General features: G+C 43.7%; 1 protein-coding gene and 1 pseudogene across 5 annotated transcripts in view; both read right to left on the reverse strand.

The window, feature by feature from the left end:
* Nucleotides 1-13,298, reverse strand: part of ARMC9 (armadillo repeat containing 9) — a 136,749-nt gene that overhangs the window by 109,082 nt on the left and 14,369 nt on the right. For all 5 annotated transcript variants that reach the window (XM_069540832.1, XM_069540831.1, XM_069540830.1 and 2 more), the window contains exons 6-8: nucleotides 12,550-12,705; nucleotides 10,243-10,335; nucleotides 6,134-6,158 (exon numbers count right to left, since the gene is read on the reverse strand). In XM_069540832.1, coding sequence (XP_069396933.1) covers nucleotides 6,134-6,158; nucleotides 10,243-10,335; nucleotides 12,550-12,705 — 274 coding nt within the window. The remainder of the gene's footprint in view (nucleotides 1-6,133; nucleotides 6,159-10,242; nucleotides 10,336-12,549; nucleotides 12,706-13,298) is intronic.
* On the reverse strand, nucleotides 13,170-13,267 carry LOC132428861 (U6 spliceosomal RNA; annotated as a pseudogene).

Genomic DNA, 13,298 nt, shown 5'->3' on the forward strand with positions numbered 1-13,298 from the left:
ATGAGGATCACCCACATTCAAACTGTATTTCAAAAACTTTTATGTGTCACAATTGTTGATGTGCAGAAGTAAAATATTTTAACTACTAAAACCCAAAATATCACATAATGAATTATTATTATTTAACGCCCATCAAATCTCAGTATTGAAAGATAACTTTAAAAAGTCATCTGACACAAATTTACATCCAGTACTGGAACCTCTGGAGAACATTCCTAGAAATCATTTATCAATCTTCTCCTAATATAATATTGGGAAGGAGTCACTACCTTCCTCCTACACTAAGTATCATTTAAGCTTTTTCATACATCCAAAACTCAAAATTACATAAACAAGAACTTCCAAGGATGAAAATTTTAGATTATTCATAGTCTCATTTTATGGGAATAAATATTAAAGAGTATCTGTGACATTTTTCTCAACGTGTACCAAGTGGCAGACGAATGAAATACCAAAACCCACTAGCTGGGTCAAATGACTTCCCAAATTATCAGTGTTAATGTCATCAAAGTAGTCCCTCTCCAAAGGGGACTGTAGCAAAAAACTCTTCCCCACATAAACTCATTTTACAATTAACTAAATGTTAGGGACTATTTGTGGAACTTTTGCCTTGGGAACACAGAACTGGAATTTATGACAGTTTCAAAGTATGGTAACCTGAGGCAAAAGAGCCTTCACTGCCAGCAGCCTGTAGGAAAGAGAGAAGTAGGCAACTGGGCTGAAACGTTCATAACCCTTTCAAATACACCATTTAGCAAAAAGAGCCTGCTATCCAGAGATATCACCTTGCAGACACCTTAACTGGCTACACACAGGACCTGACCATTACTGTAAGCTATTTGGGTTACAGCTCAAAATATCAACTTTATTTTTGAGCATTAAACAGAACTTTGACTCTTTTTTTCCCTGTCAAATTGTGACAGGGAAGAGCTAAATCAGACTCCATGTTCCGATCTGTTTCTTAGACTTTAACCTTTGCTTTTCGTTGCTTTTGTTATTATAAACATACCTAATGGCCTGCCTCAGGGAACCCTGCCCACCTGTGGATGGCTGCAAGAAAGAAGAAACTAACACATCCCCTCACCAAGTCTGGTCATTCCAGAAGATGCTTTGCAAGACTGACGGCCCTTTTACTTTACTTCCTCACCACCTCTCCCTCTCTGATTCTGTCAAAGAAACTGGCATCCAGACCCAGATAAGATGGTTTTCCACAGACACCGGTCTGTCGGCTTTCCGAATAAAGTCGTATTCCTTGCCTCAAGACCTTGTCTCCGATGCATTGGCCCGTCATGCGGCGAGCAAAGCGAGCTTGGACTCAGTAACAAAAAGTTTTATGAGACAAGGACAACTAAGCTAAGATGCCTTGCCACGCAAGATCTCAACTTTTAATGGAGATGTCTCGGTCCATGTTATCTGAGTGAAACTGTCGTGATCATGCCAGCGAAATTTATTGAGACCCTTTATATTTCAAAGCCACTGACATAATTTGTGCAAAAGTCCAAAGAACTGCATCCCAAGCTTTAAACAAAAGATATATACAACCAAAAGAATGCCAGTTAAGGTCACAAAGAGTGACCTTATATTTCCTATAATTTCCTGTATTATATAATTTCCTATATTTCCTATAATTCGAGCATGAAATGAATCAATAACAAAAGTGATCCTACAGTAAAGCAGTCAAGCTTTCCCTTGTTGACATTTCTACTTCATTTAGATGCATTGTTGTGTTTTTTTTTTAAGAGTAGATGAGGGGCTTCCGTGGTGGAGCAGTGGTTAAGAATCCACCTGCCAATGCAGGAGACACGGGTTCGAGCCCTGGTCCGGGAAGATCCCACATGCCGCGGAGCAGCTAAGCCCGTGCGCCCCAACTACTGAGCCTACACTCTAGAGCCTGCGAGCTACAACTGCTGAAGCCCGTGCGCCTAGAGCCCGTGCTCCACAACAAGAGAAGCCACTGCAGTGAGAAGCCTGCGCACCGCAATGAAGAGTAGCCCCCGCTCGCCGCAACTAGAGAAAGCCTGCGCACGGCAACAAAGACCCAACGCAGCCAAAAATAAATTAATTAATTAATTAATTAATTTTAAAAAAAAAAGAGTAGATGAGATTTGATTTTAGAGACATCTTGGCTGCTCAAGATGATACATTTTAAAATATGGATTTTTTTCTAACCTAATATAAAAAACAAATCAATCACTCTATTTTTATATCAAACAAATTTTTTTTGGTATTTAGATATAAATTGGCTCTTTGCTATTCTGCTAATCCACAAATACCGGAGGAAGAAAGTTAAGGCTTATAACTGGGAATATAGGTCATCATTTTCAAAAATAATATTTACAGCTCTGAACCCTAGGAAAATGATCAGTTGCCCATTGTCTGAAGGGGCCAAATGCATAATGCCAGAAATGCTAAAAGATACTATTTCTGTATCCTTTTTAGATGGCTAGGTGAAAATAATCCAATATGGTATATTGCCAACCTAAGTTTTTATTCTTAATGCCATTTTTAATATAATTCCTTTTGAGAGACTTTTCCACTCCAAGCACTTTTCTCACCTTCTTCAAAAGCTTCTGGAAATCTCACTCTGCCCATGAAACCTTCCTATCAAGACACATAATGATATATATATAATTTTGCTTTATCAAAATTTTTTTAATCTTTATTGGAGTATAATTGCTTTACAATGGTTAGTTTCTGCTTTATGACAAAGTGAATCAGTTATACAAATACATATGTTCCCATATCTCTTCCCTCTTGCATCTCCCTCCCTCCCACCCTCCCTATCCCACCCCTCTAGGTGGTCACAAAGCACTGAGCTGATCTCCCTGTGCTATGCGGCTGCTTCCCACTAGCTATCTATTTTACGTTTGGTAGTGTATATATGTCCATGCCACTCTCTCGCTTTGTCTCAGCTTACCCTTCCCCCTCTCCATATCCTCAAGTCCATTCTCTAGTAGGTCTGAAGACACATAATGATATTATCCAACCATTCCATTTAAAAAACAACACCTGGGCTTCCCTGGTGGAGCAGTGGTTAAGAATCTGCCTGCCAGTGCAGGGGACACGGGTTCGAGCCCTGGTCGGAAGATCCCACATGCCAGGGAGCAACTAAGCCCATGCGCTACAACTGCTGAGCCTGTGCTCTAGAGCCCGTGAGCCACAACTATTGAAGCCTGCGTGCCTACAGCCTGTGCTCCACAACACGAGAAGCCACCGCAATGAGAAGCCCACGCACAGCAACGAAGAGGAGCCCCTGCTCGCCACAACTAGAGAAAGCCCACACGCAGCAACAAAGACCCAACGCAGCCAAAAATAGATAAATAAATTTTTAAAAAAAGAAATAAAAATAAAAAACACCTGGGGCTAGAATTGAATTGGGGGCTTGTCTGTGCCTTATGGTCACTGCAGCCTTAGCAATGACCACAAGGCACAGAAGACACAGTGGTGACAATTAGCTATGGTGACACTGGGCCTGGGCTGGAGCCCCTGGTACAAGTGCCCTGCGGTGCTAATCTCTCATCTCCGTGGCAATATTGCATTTGCGGTTTTTCTGCCACAGACATACACTGTGCCTGCCAGACTCAATTCCACAGACATCCTGCTTAGCTATCCTCAGAAAACGCAATTAAAATCAAACTTAAAGAAGCCTCGAAAAACCTGGTCTCCTTGCTGAAATACCAAATGAAAGGTCTGTAGAAAAATACAGCCTCTTCTACTTGCACTCCCCCTCCCATGTTTATTTCGTCTGCAAAACTGGGCCACTTATCAGAGACATAACTGGTTGCCGGCAAGAAGCTATCCCCCCAAGCTGCAGGGCATGCTGGGTGAGAGGAGGTGGCAGAAACTCAGAAATCCAGGAGAAGTTTCTCACCACCTTCCTGTCCCCAATGCCTAGGAGTCCAAAGACCGACTCTGAACAAGGACTAAACGGACTCAGCCAAGAATTGGGCTTCCCTGGTGGCGCAGTGGTTAAGAATCTGCCTGCTAATGCAGGGGACAAGGGTTCGAGCTCTGGTCCGGGAAGATCCCACAGGCCACGGAGCAACGAAGCCCGCATGCCACAACTACTGAAGCCCACGAGACTAGAGCCCGTGCTCCGCAACAAGAGAATCCATCGCAATGAGAAGCCCGCGCACCACAATGAAGAGTAGCCCCCGCTCGCCACAACTAGAGAAAGCCCACGCACAGCAACGAAGACCTAACGCAGCCAAAAATAAATAAATTAATTTTAAAAAGAGAAAAAAAAAGAATTAAGGCAGTTCTCTGGGACCCAAAGGACGCAGGTTGGGTGGTGGTTTTAAAATATGACTGCAGGGTCTTTGACAGTTCCTTCCCATCAAGAAGTGGAATGTAAGTCTCCTTCCTTTGAATGTGGGCTGGCTTTAGGAATTTGCTTCTAATGAATAGAACACAGCAGAAACAACACGGAGTTAACTTCAGAGACTGGGTTAGAAAAGGTGACACAGCTTCCATCCAGCCCCCTCTGGGGACATTCACCCTGGGTGGGAACCCGGCCAACAGCCCTGAGGAAGCGTCCACGTGGGCATTCTAGTCCAGGGCCTCTGCTGAGAGCCCAGCCGAGAGCCAGCATCAGCCACCAGACCTGTGCACGTGGAAGCCTTGGAGACGGCTCCACCCGGCTCCGTCTACACCGGGAGACACCCCGAGGGAGAACTGACTGAGCCCACAACTCCCAGACCACGCAAGATGATAGCAACAAGAATAAATGGACATGGTTGTTTTATGCCACTGAGTCTGAGGCAGCTTGCTGGGCAGCAAGAGGAAGAGAAGTAGTGAGGCAAAGGAGCATTTCTGGGGGTTGCAGGTCGAGCCCCAAGCGCCTGTCCCAACTGAGGAGCTCCAGCTGTGCTGAACGGGAGACAACCGGCCTGGACCCGCCCTGGCCAAGGCCCGGAGCTGCACTAACCCAGTAGGGAGCAGGCCTGGGCAGCCGCTGAGAGAGACCCCAGGTACACGTCCTCCGCATAACCATGCTGAGGGCAACGCCACCTCCGGGAGCTCGAGGCTGCAGCCTGTGACCCTCGGAGCGGTCCCCACTGCTCCTCTGTGTTCAGGCCCGGACCGAGGGCATGAGTCCTGCCGCTCCTCCACGCAGGTCCCTCTGAGTTCCGGGAGGGGAGGCCCAGCTGCAGAACCAGCGGCGCAATTAGAACCACTGAGCTGGAGGCCCGCGGGGCCACCGAGGGCGAGAAGAAACACCCAAGCGCTTCCCACCTGAAGCTACTGAAGCATGCGTGGGAATCAAATCTGCAGCCCTGCTCATCGTTCAGTTGCCTGGCACACCAAGAGCTAAATAATTTACTAATGCTTCTTTTCTTTAGAAACCTTTAACTCTCTAAAAGGAAACAGAAAAACAATGGCAGGAAGCTTTGCAATCCTAACATGACTGCTGTGAAAAGGGCAGATGTGTTATTTCACGTAGTAAAACTCCACCTGCTGGGAATTGAGGATTATGCCCTCAGTACTTACCAAAGGCACGAAGCACATCATATAACCCTTTGCAACAGAAGAATTTAAGCAGTTTTCATGATGTTGTATCAAAGACAAAACTCCGGCAAAGAATCCCAACTGTGGCCACCAATTTCATGTTAACTAAAATTTTTCTCACCTTTCTGGAAAATGAACAGGTCTGGTAAAAATTACTAATCTTGGAAAACCATCATTTTATGCTAAAAATGTAAGACTGGAATTCCTACTTTGGCCAAAAATGGAAATGCTTTTAAGAACAAGAACTCCATATTGCTGCGGAGATAAGACCCTGTTAAAGTAGTTTAAGGTAAATGTGAAAGATACTGAAGTAACTCTTTCCCTACCCATGCTGCACTGCGTCTTCTAACTGTGATGCGGCACTTGGGTCCCTCTGGCACTTGCTTGGATTCTCGTTGTTTCTCCGTGTCTTAGTTATCTGACATGCAAGACAAAGCTAACAATACCAGCCACCCTGAAAAGTGGGTCTCAAGGAACGCAGATTAAAAAGGACTACAAAGCATTTCGTAAATATTTAGATTTTTAAAGCCCTCGTTTGCCAAGTCCGCGGAATTCTCTCCATTTCATTACTTAAAACTCGAGTTGGCAAAGTTGTGATTTAAAATTTTTCATCTAGATGATTTACCTTTGTTGCTTTGTCCATTCTCCTTCTGGGATGAAAGAAGTTCAGGAAAACAGGCATTCAGGAGGCAGAACTCAGGGTATCTCACATTGTGTTGGCCAGTCTGAGAAAGGGCCCCAGCGTGGTAAAAAAGAAATCTCAGGACAGGGAAGGGCGCCTCTTAATGTTGCTATAAATAACTAAGACAGTTACCGACTTCTCGATTTTTGGGTGACTCGTGACTCACAGATACATCCTCCTCTATGCACCTCAAGAACCACTCTGTGAGTCCAACAGCCCCTAACTGGCCTCCTTCCCCCTTCAAAAACCTTCCCCACAGCTACCAAAATGTTTGACTAAAAGTGCAAATCTGAATTCATACCCTTTAACGCTGTAACTTCAGTGCTAAAACATTAGCCTAAGGAAATTGAGAATGGGATGAAGAGAGCATGGCGCGGTAACTACAACCACAGACTCTGGCACCAGACTGCCTCCTGGGTTTAAATCTCAGCTTCCACACATCTGGCTGCATGTCTGATGGCAAGGTATTTACCTGTTTTGCTTGGGTTTTCTTAATTTAAAAAAATATATATTTATTTATTTATTTTTGGCTGCGCTGGGTCTTCGTTGCTGCGCGCGGGCTTTCTGTAGTTGCGGCGAGCGGGGGCTACTCTTGGTTGCGGTGCGCGGGCTTCTCATTGCAGTGGCTTCTCTTGTTGCGGAGCTCGGGCTCTAGGTGTGCAGGCTTCAGTAGCTGTGGCACGTGGGCTTCAATAGTTGTGGCTCGTGGGCTCTAGAGCGCAGGCTCAGTAGTTGTGGCACACGGGATTAGTTGCTCCGCGGCATGTGGGATCTTCCCGGACCAGGGCTCGAACCTGTGTCACCTGCATTGGCAGACGGATTCTTAACCACTGCGCCATGAAGGAAGTCCCTGGGTTTTCTTAATTTTTCTGGTAACAGCTTTATTGAGATGTAATTCACATATTATATACTTCACCCATTCAAAGTGTACATTTCAATGGTTTTCAGTACATTCACTGAGTTGTGCAACCATCACTACAATCGGCTGTGGAACATTTTCATCCTCCTAAAAGGAAACCCTGTGCCCGTCAGCAGTCACCACCCTCCCCAGCCCTAGGCAACCACTGTCTACTCTCTGTAGATTTGCCCCCTCTGGCCCCTTCATACAAATGGAATCATACAATATGCAGCCTTCTGGGTCTGGCTTCTTTCATTTGGCATCATGCTTTCAAGATTCATCCATGTTGTAGCACAGATCAGTAATTCACTCACTTTTACTGCCACGTAATATTCCGTTATATGGACAGACCACGTTTGGTTTATCCGTTCATCAGTCGATGGACATCTGGGTTGTTGGCACTTCTCAGCTATTTCAAACAATGCTGCTGTGAACGTTCACGTACAAGTTGCTGTGTAGACATATGTTTTCATTTCTCTTGAGTATACAGCTAGGGGTGGAACTGCTGGGACGTAGGTAATTTCTATGTTTAAACTTTGAGAAGACAACCTAGTTTTGAAGAATATTTAATGATATGAGGAAATTCTCTCTTCATTTGATAAAAAATATTTAAAAATACACATACATATAGCTGCATATCCTCATTTATTGTAAACATTACATACTGTGGGGTGCATGTATGTACACAAATGCATTTCTGTGCTTTCCAAATTTTCTATAAGGAATATGATCAATTTTATAATCAGGAATAAAAAAAGAGTGTTTGTTTGTTTGTTTGTTTAGAAATGTAAACATAACCATGCTATTCTTCTTCTTAAAATGGTTCAAAGGCTCCTCATTACTTACGGGACCTCATAGGAACCTTCGTGCCCTGGGCCTGCCTAATCTCTGACTCTCTCTCTCAACTCTTCTGCTCCAGCAATACTGAATGCTTCATAGTTTCCCAAACATACAGGCTCAGTGCTTTTGCACGAGCTGTTCCCTCTACCTGGAACTCCTGTCCCTCATTCTGTCTGCCTCACAGACTCCCATTTTACTGTTCAAAACTCCAACTTGCCTGAGACAACTATATCTTGGCCTTTTCTTTGTATCCCTAATTCCTAGCACAATATTCAACCTAATATATGCGTTGAACTGAACTCCAAATATTTCCACATAACAAGGAAAAGAAAGGAATAATGTCTATAGTTATCTGCTAGACTTCAGTGTATTTGCTTCAAAGCATGTTGAACAGGATAAAAGGTAACAACTATTTGCAAACTATAATACTAACAGCTAACAGTCAGTAACACAAGCGCTTCCATGTGTTGGGCTGTTTTAAGCAAGTTTTTCATGTATTAACTCAATCATGTTATTCCAATGAAATGGGTGCTATTATTAATATAACTAATATGATTTACTACGTAAAATATTTCTTTTAGAATCTTTACATAATTCCCATTACCTTTTTAAGGAGAAACGCTTTTTAAAAGTGTATTAAAGTAATCATAAACCAAGTTGGAAAAGTCCTAATTTCACTGAAAACTGTCCTTTTATATGGAACTCTAAGAGGGAAAAGAATTGGGTATGCAAACATAATGGTATGTGGGCAGAGGGTAGTATTGGAACAAAACCTTAAAGGATATGAAAGCAGACAGGAGAGCTGTACTCAGCCCGATGGTGGGCGGTCTCAAGGCGAGGCTGAGGACTTGAGTACAGGCCACAGGGAGCCACTGGAGGCTTAGGAAGCTGAAGCAGGAGAGACATGCCATGAAATCCCAGGGATTTCAATTCAAAGAGTTCAATTAGGAAAAGAGAGTCCAGTGCTTTGGAGTTAGAACAGAAGCAGAAGGTATTATGCAGCACAGCGGCCTAAATGTTTTATTAAATTAAAACAAACACCAACCTTACAATTCAAAATGCTATATTCTTGTTATGAAATAACTTTTGATACATTCTTGTTCAGAATAAAAGGAGATGAACGTCCTTAGAGACCCACGAGCTTTGGGAAATCAGCCTCCCACGGGCCGGGCGATCCGTGACATTCTTCCCCGGACAAGCTCCATTTACACCTGCTGCCTGGTCCTCTGTCCGGTCAGTGTTCCCTTTTTACTCTCAAAAGTGTCCCTATTTAAATTGGATTGTGATGATGGCTGCACAACTCTATCCATTTGCCAAAAATCATTAAATAATGCACTTACCATGGGTAAATTTCATAGTGTGTAAATTATACCTCAGTAAAGTTGTTTTTTATTTATTTATTTTTAACATATTTATTTATTTATTTGGCTGTGCCGGGTCTTAGTTGTGGCACTTGGGATTTTTAGTTGCGGCATGTGGGATCTAGTTCCCTGACCAGGGATCAAACCCGGGCCCCCTATATTCGGAGCACAGTCTTAACCACTGGACCACCAAGGAAGTCCCAACAAAGTTGTTTTTTAAAAGTCCTAATTTGAGGCTTCCCTGGTGGCGCAGTGGTTGAGAGTCCGCCTGCCGATGCAGGGGACATGGGTTCGTGCCCCGGTCCGGGAAGATCCCACATGCCGCCGAGCGGCTGAGCCCGTGAGCCCGTGAGCCATGGCCGCTGAGCCTGCGCGTCCAGATCCTGTGCTCCACAACGGGAAAAAGTTCTAATTTGAGTGACAAGTTATATATGACTTGTCCATACGCCACGGCCTCAAGGCCTTACAAGTGACTAGCTGATCTTCTGCGAAGGACAATTCTTCCAAAGGGTTATTTTTCAAGAAGACAGACATTTTTTTTTCCTACTCAGACAGCTTCTCAGCACGTGACATGAAAATAGGACCCTCGCCGCGTCTCAGAGACCCAACGCCATAGAAGTCAATCCTTTGCAGCAGTGGTCCCCAACCGTTTTGGCAGCAGGGACGGTTTCGTGGAAGACAATTTTTCCACGGATGGTGAGGGCGATGGTGTGGGTGGTGATGCGAGCGATGGGGAGCGGCGATGGAGCTTCCCTCACTCGCCCGCCGCTCACCTCCTGCTGTGCAGCCCGGTTCCTAACAGGCCACGGACTGGGTGGCACGCGCTCCCATTAACGCTTAATTCGCTCTTAAGTATGAAAGCAGCAGGACCACAACTATCCCTATTTGAGGACATCTAGGCCAGTGAGCTGCTCTAACACCATAGGTGGCCTCCATATGCTTCAAAAGGATACATATAATGTTAAAAGCTTCGGCGTGTTACTGGCTTTAAAAATTAAACCCAGAAACCTTTCCAACTTCAACTTTAATTCTGGAGTCCAAGGATCCTGAAGGAAAGGAAAAAAAAAAAACAAGGAAAAAAAAGAAAAGCACTAGATCATTAAATGCCAACAAACATTGTCAGGTTGTGGCCTTTAGGGTTAAATAACTCCACCACAGTTACTGAAGTCAGAAGCAAGATGTCTTGCCAGTGGTGTGATGCTGTAAAAAACAGGTTTTAGGACATTTCACCAATTCACTTATAGGAGATTCGAGAGCCCACAGCAGGAGGAAAGAAGAGAGTACTTTCATATACAGAGACAAAATAACCCTGTACATGATTTGAATTTTTCATGTGATTTAAACACAAGCCTGATAAGTAACCTTACTATGTGGAATACCCAGAATAATGCAGTATGGTTTAGGCATGCGTGGCACTGGCAGGAATACACAATTATCGCTACGCTACTGAGAGTCTCCAGAAGAAGGAGACTCATTTCCATAAACCTCATCCAGACAAGAAAAGCAGAAAGAAGCTGTTATCTGCCTCAAATACTCCATCATGTCCAGCATCATGACGTACATCTAGTTTGATTTGCTCCTTAAAAATAAATTATTTATTTCAAATAATGCTCATTGAGAAGGAAAAAATAATGACTCACGAAGTAAAAGAATAAGTGTCACAAGCAACGATCTTTCTCAGGACAATTTTTCTGAGTCTTCAGACAAAAATATCGACCACCTAAACCAAGAGGTTCCACTAGAAAGAAGCTCTGTCACTAAAAACTCAGGTCCACTTACCTCTGAGATCCTGCCCCATCTCTCCCAGATCTGCCCATCCTTCCCCATTTCTCCCCCCAGCTCTAATCCTCACCCACGCCTCCCACCCCACCCCATCAGTCCATCCAGTGCGTTGTCTGACCCTCTGAAAAAACACTGCCAGAAAAGCAGAAAAGTCTGATATTTTAAAAAGATTTTGTAATTCCCCGACACAGCATGATGACTTCATTTCTCATGTGTGTGTTGTGGGTTGAATTGTGCCCCCTAAAAGGACATGTTGAAGCCCTAATCTCCTCATAATGTGAGGCCAGGGGAACGGGGACATTGCAGATGGAATTAGCTATTAGTGTAAGCTCTTAATCCAATATGACTGCTGTCCTTATAAGAAGAAGGGAATTTAGACACAGACACAGAGAGAAGAGGGCCACGTAAAGACAGAGCAGAGATCTGGAATTATTCAACCACAAGCCAATAGACACCTGAGGCTACTGGAAGCTGGAAAAGGCAAAGAAGCATCTTCCCCTAGAAGCTTCGGAGAGAGCACGCCCCTGCCGATACCCTGATTTCAGACTTCTGGCCTCCTAAACTGTGGGCCAATCAATTTCTGTCCTAAACCACCCGGTCTGTGGTCCTTTGTTATAGCAGCTGCAGGAAACTAATAGTGTGCTCCAGCTCAAGGCTCTCTGTCTCAACCATATAGAAAAGAATCTCAGGAAAGCACTGCTAGATTGGCCAACATAAACGAAGACGTCTTAAAAAACAAAACAAAATAAAATACTTGGCTATCCCTAGACACACTGCAGTGAAATTATACAATGGTAAAGGCCAGAGAAAAAAGACAGACCACGTACAAAGAACAGTAATTAGACTGACGGCCAACTTCAAAATTGCAACAGTGGGAGCCAGGAGATGAAATAAAAATACCTTCAATGTCCCAAAAGAAAGTAACTGTCGGTTCCAATACAGATGTTAAAAAGAAAAAAAAAAAAAGAAAACAACTGTCAGGACTTCCTGGCAGTCCAGTGGTTAAGACTCCGCACTCCCACTGCAAGGGGCAAATAGTCTGATGGTAATATAGTACACAATCAGGTAACCAAATATATACCAAGTAAGTGAGAATTTTAACACAAATCAAAATATTCATAGCCAGTGATTGTGTAAAGCAGCCTAGTTTTTTTTCAGGCTACTAATTTTCATCGTAATTGAATAAGTTATTGTTTCAATACCGCAGAAGTATACACAGAATGATTTAAGAGGTTAGTATGTTTTAAAATATTTTGTCAGCTCTGGGCTAACAAGTCTTGGTGCAACAACAAAAAAGCACACTTTATAGCACAAGAAAAGTTGGTTAAAGCAAATTACCTGTACATTCTTTTCAAATACAACAAAACATAAGCAAATTTTAGCCTTTTTACAGCATCATTCATAAAGCACCAATGTATACAAGGTGAGACTGCCATGCTGCCCAGGATCTGGGACAAGGTTCGGAGGTGGTCACTTACCTGGAAAAGCTCTTTAAACGAGGGGTGGACCATGGGATTGGGAACAAAAGGCAGGGCATAGAAAGGGAGAAACTCCGTGGTCTGGCTCAGCGCTGCCCCTTTGGTCTCCAGGTAGGTTTTGAAATAAGAAATCCTTTCATCCAGTTCCTCTTTGTCCTGCGAGGAAGGGAGGATGCTCGTTTGAGATCTCCTGCTTGACGCCAGCTCACGTGTTCACCTGTCCTCTCTCCGAGGCTCCTTCAGTTCCAGCCACGTTGCTGGCATCCTCCCCGTCTGGCCCAGCCTGCGTGCCGTCACCAGTCATCCTAACATCACCCCTATTTCGCCCCTTCGTGAAACTGTCAGGAATATCAGAGAACTAGATATATGATACACACAGTTCAAATGCTGCCTTTTCAATCTATCGTTACCATTTTCTCATATCCTTAAAATTCTTCATAAACATCATTCTTAATGGCAGGACAAAACCTCATCTCGTGGGTCTATCATAAGTTATTTAGCCAATTCCCCCATTATTAGATATGCACGTTGTTTTCATAGCTCAGATATCAGAAATAACTATTTGTCTGCATTGCTGTGATTTCCTTACGAGAGGTTTTTAAGGGTGAACGGTTACTGTTTTTAACATGGAACGCTTCACGAATTTGCATGTCATCCTTGCGCAGGGCCATGCTAATCTTCTCTGTGTCGTTCCAATTTTTTTTTTTTTTTAGTATATGTGCTGCCGAAGAGAGCGCTTAAAGGTGAAT

Source organism: Delphinus delphis, chromosome 7 (assembly GCF_949987515.2).
Source record: "Delphinus delphis chromosome 7, mDelDel1.2, whole genome shotgun sequence".
NCBI lineage: Eukaryota > Metazoa > Chordata > Mammalia > Artiodactyla > Delphinidae > Delphinus > Delphinus delphis.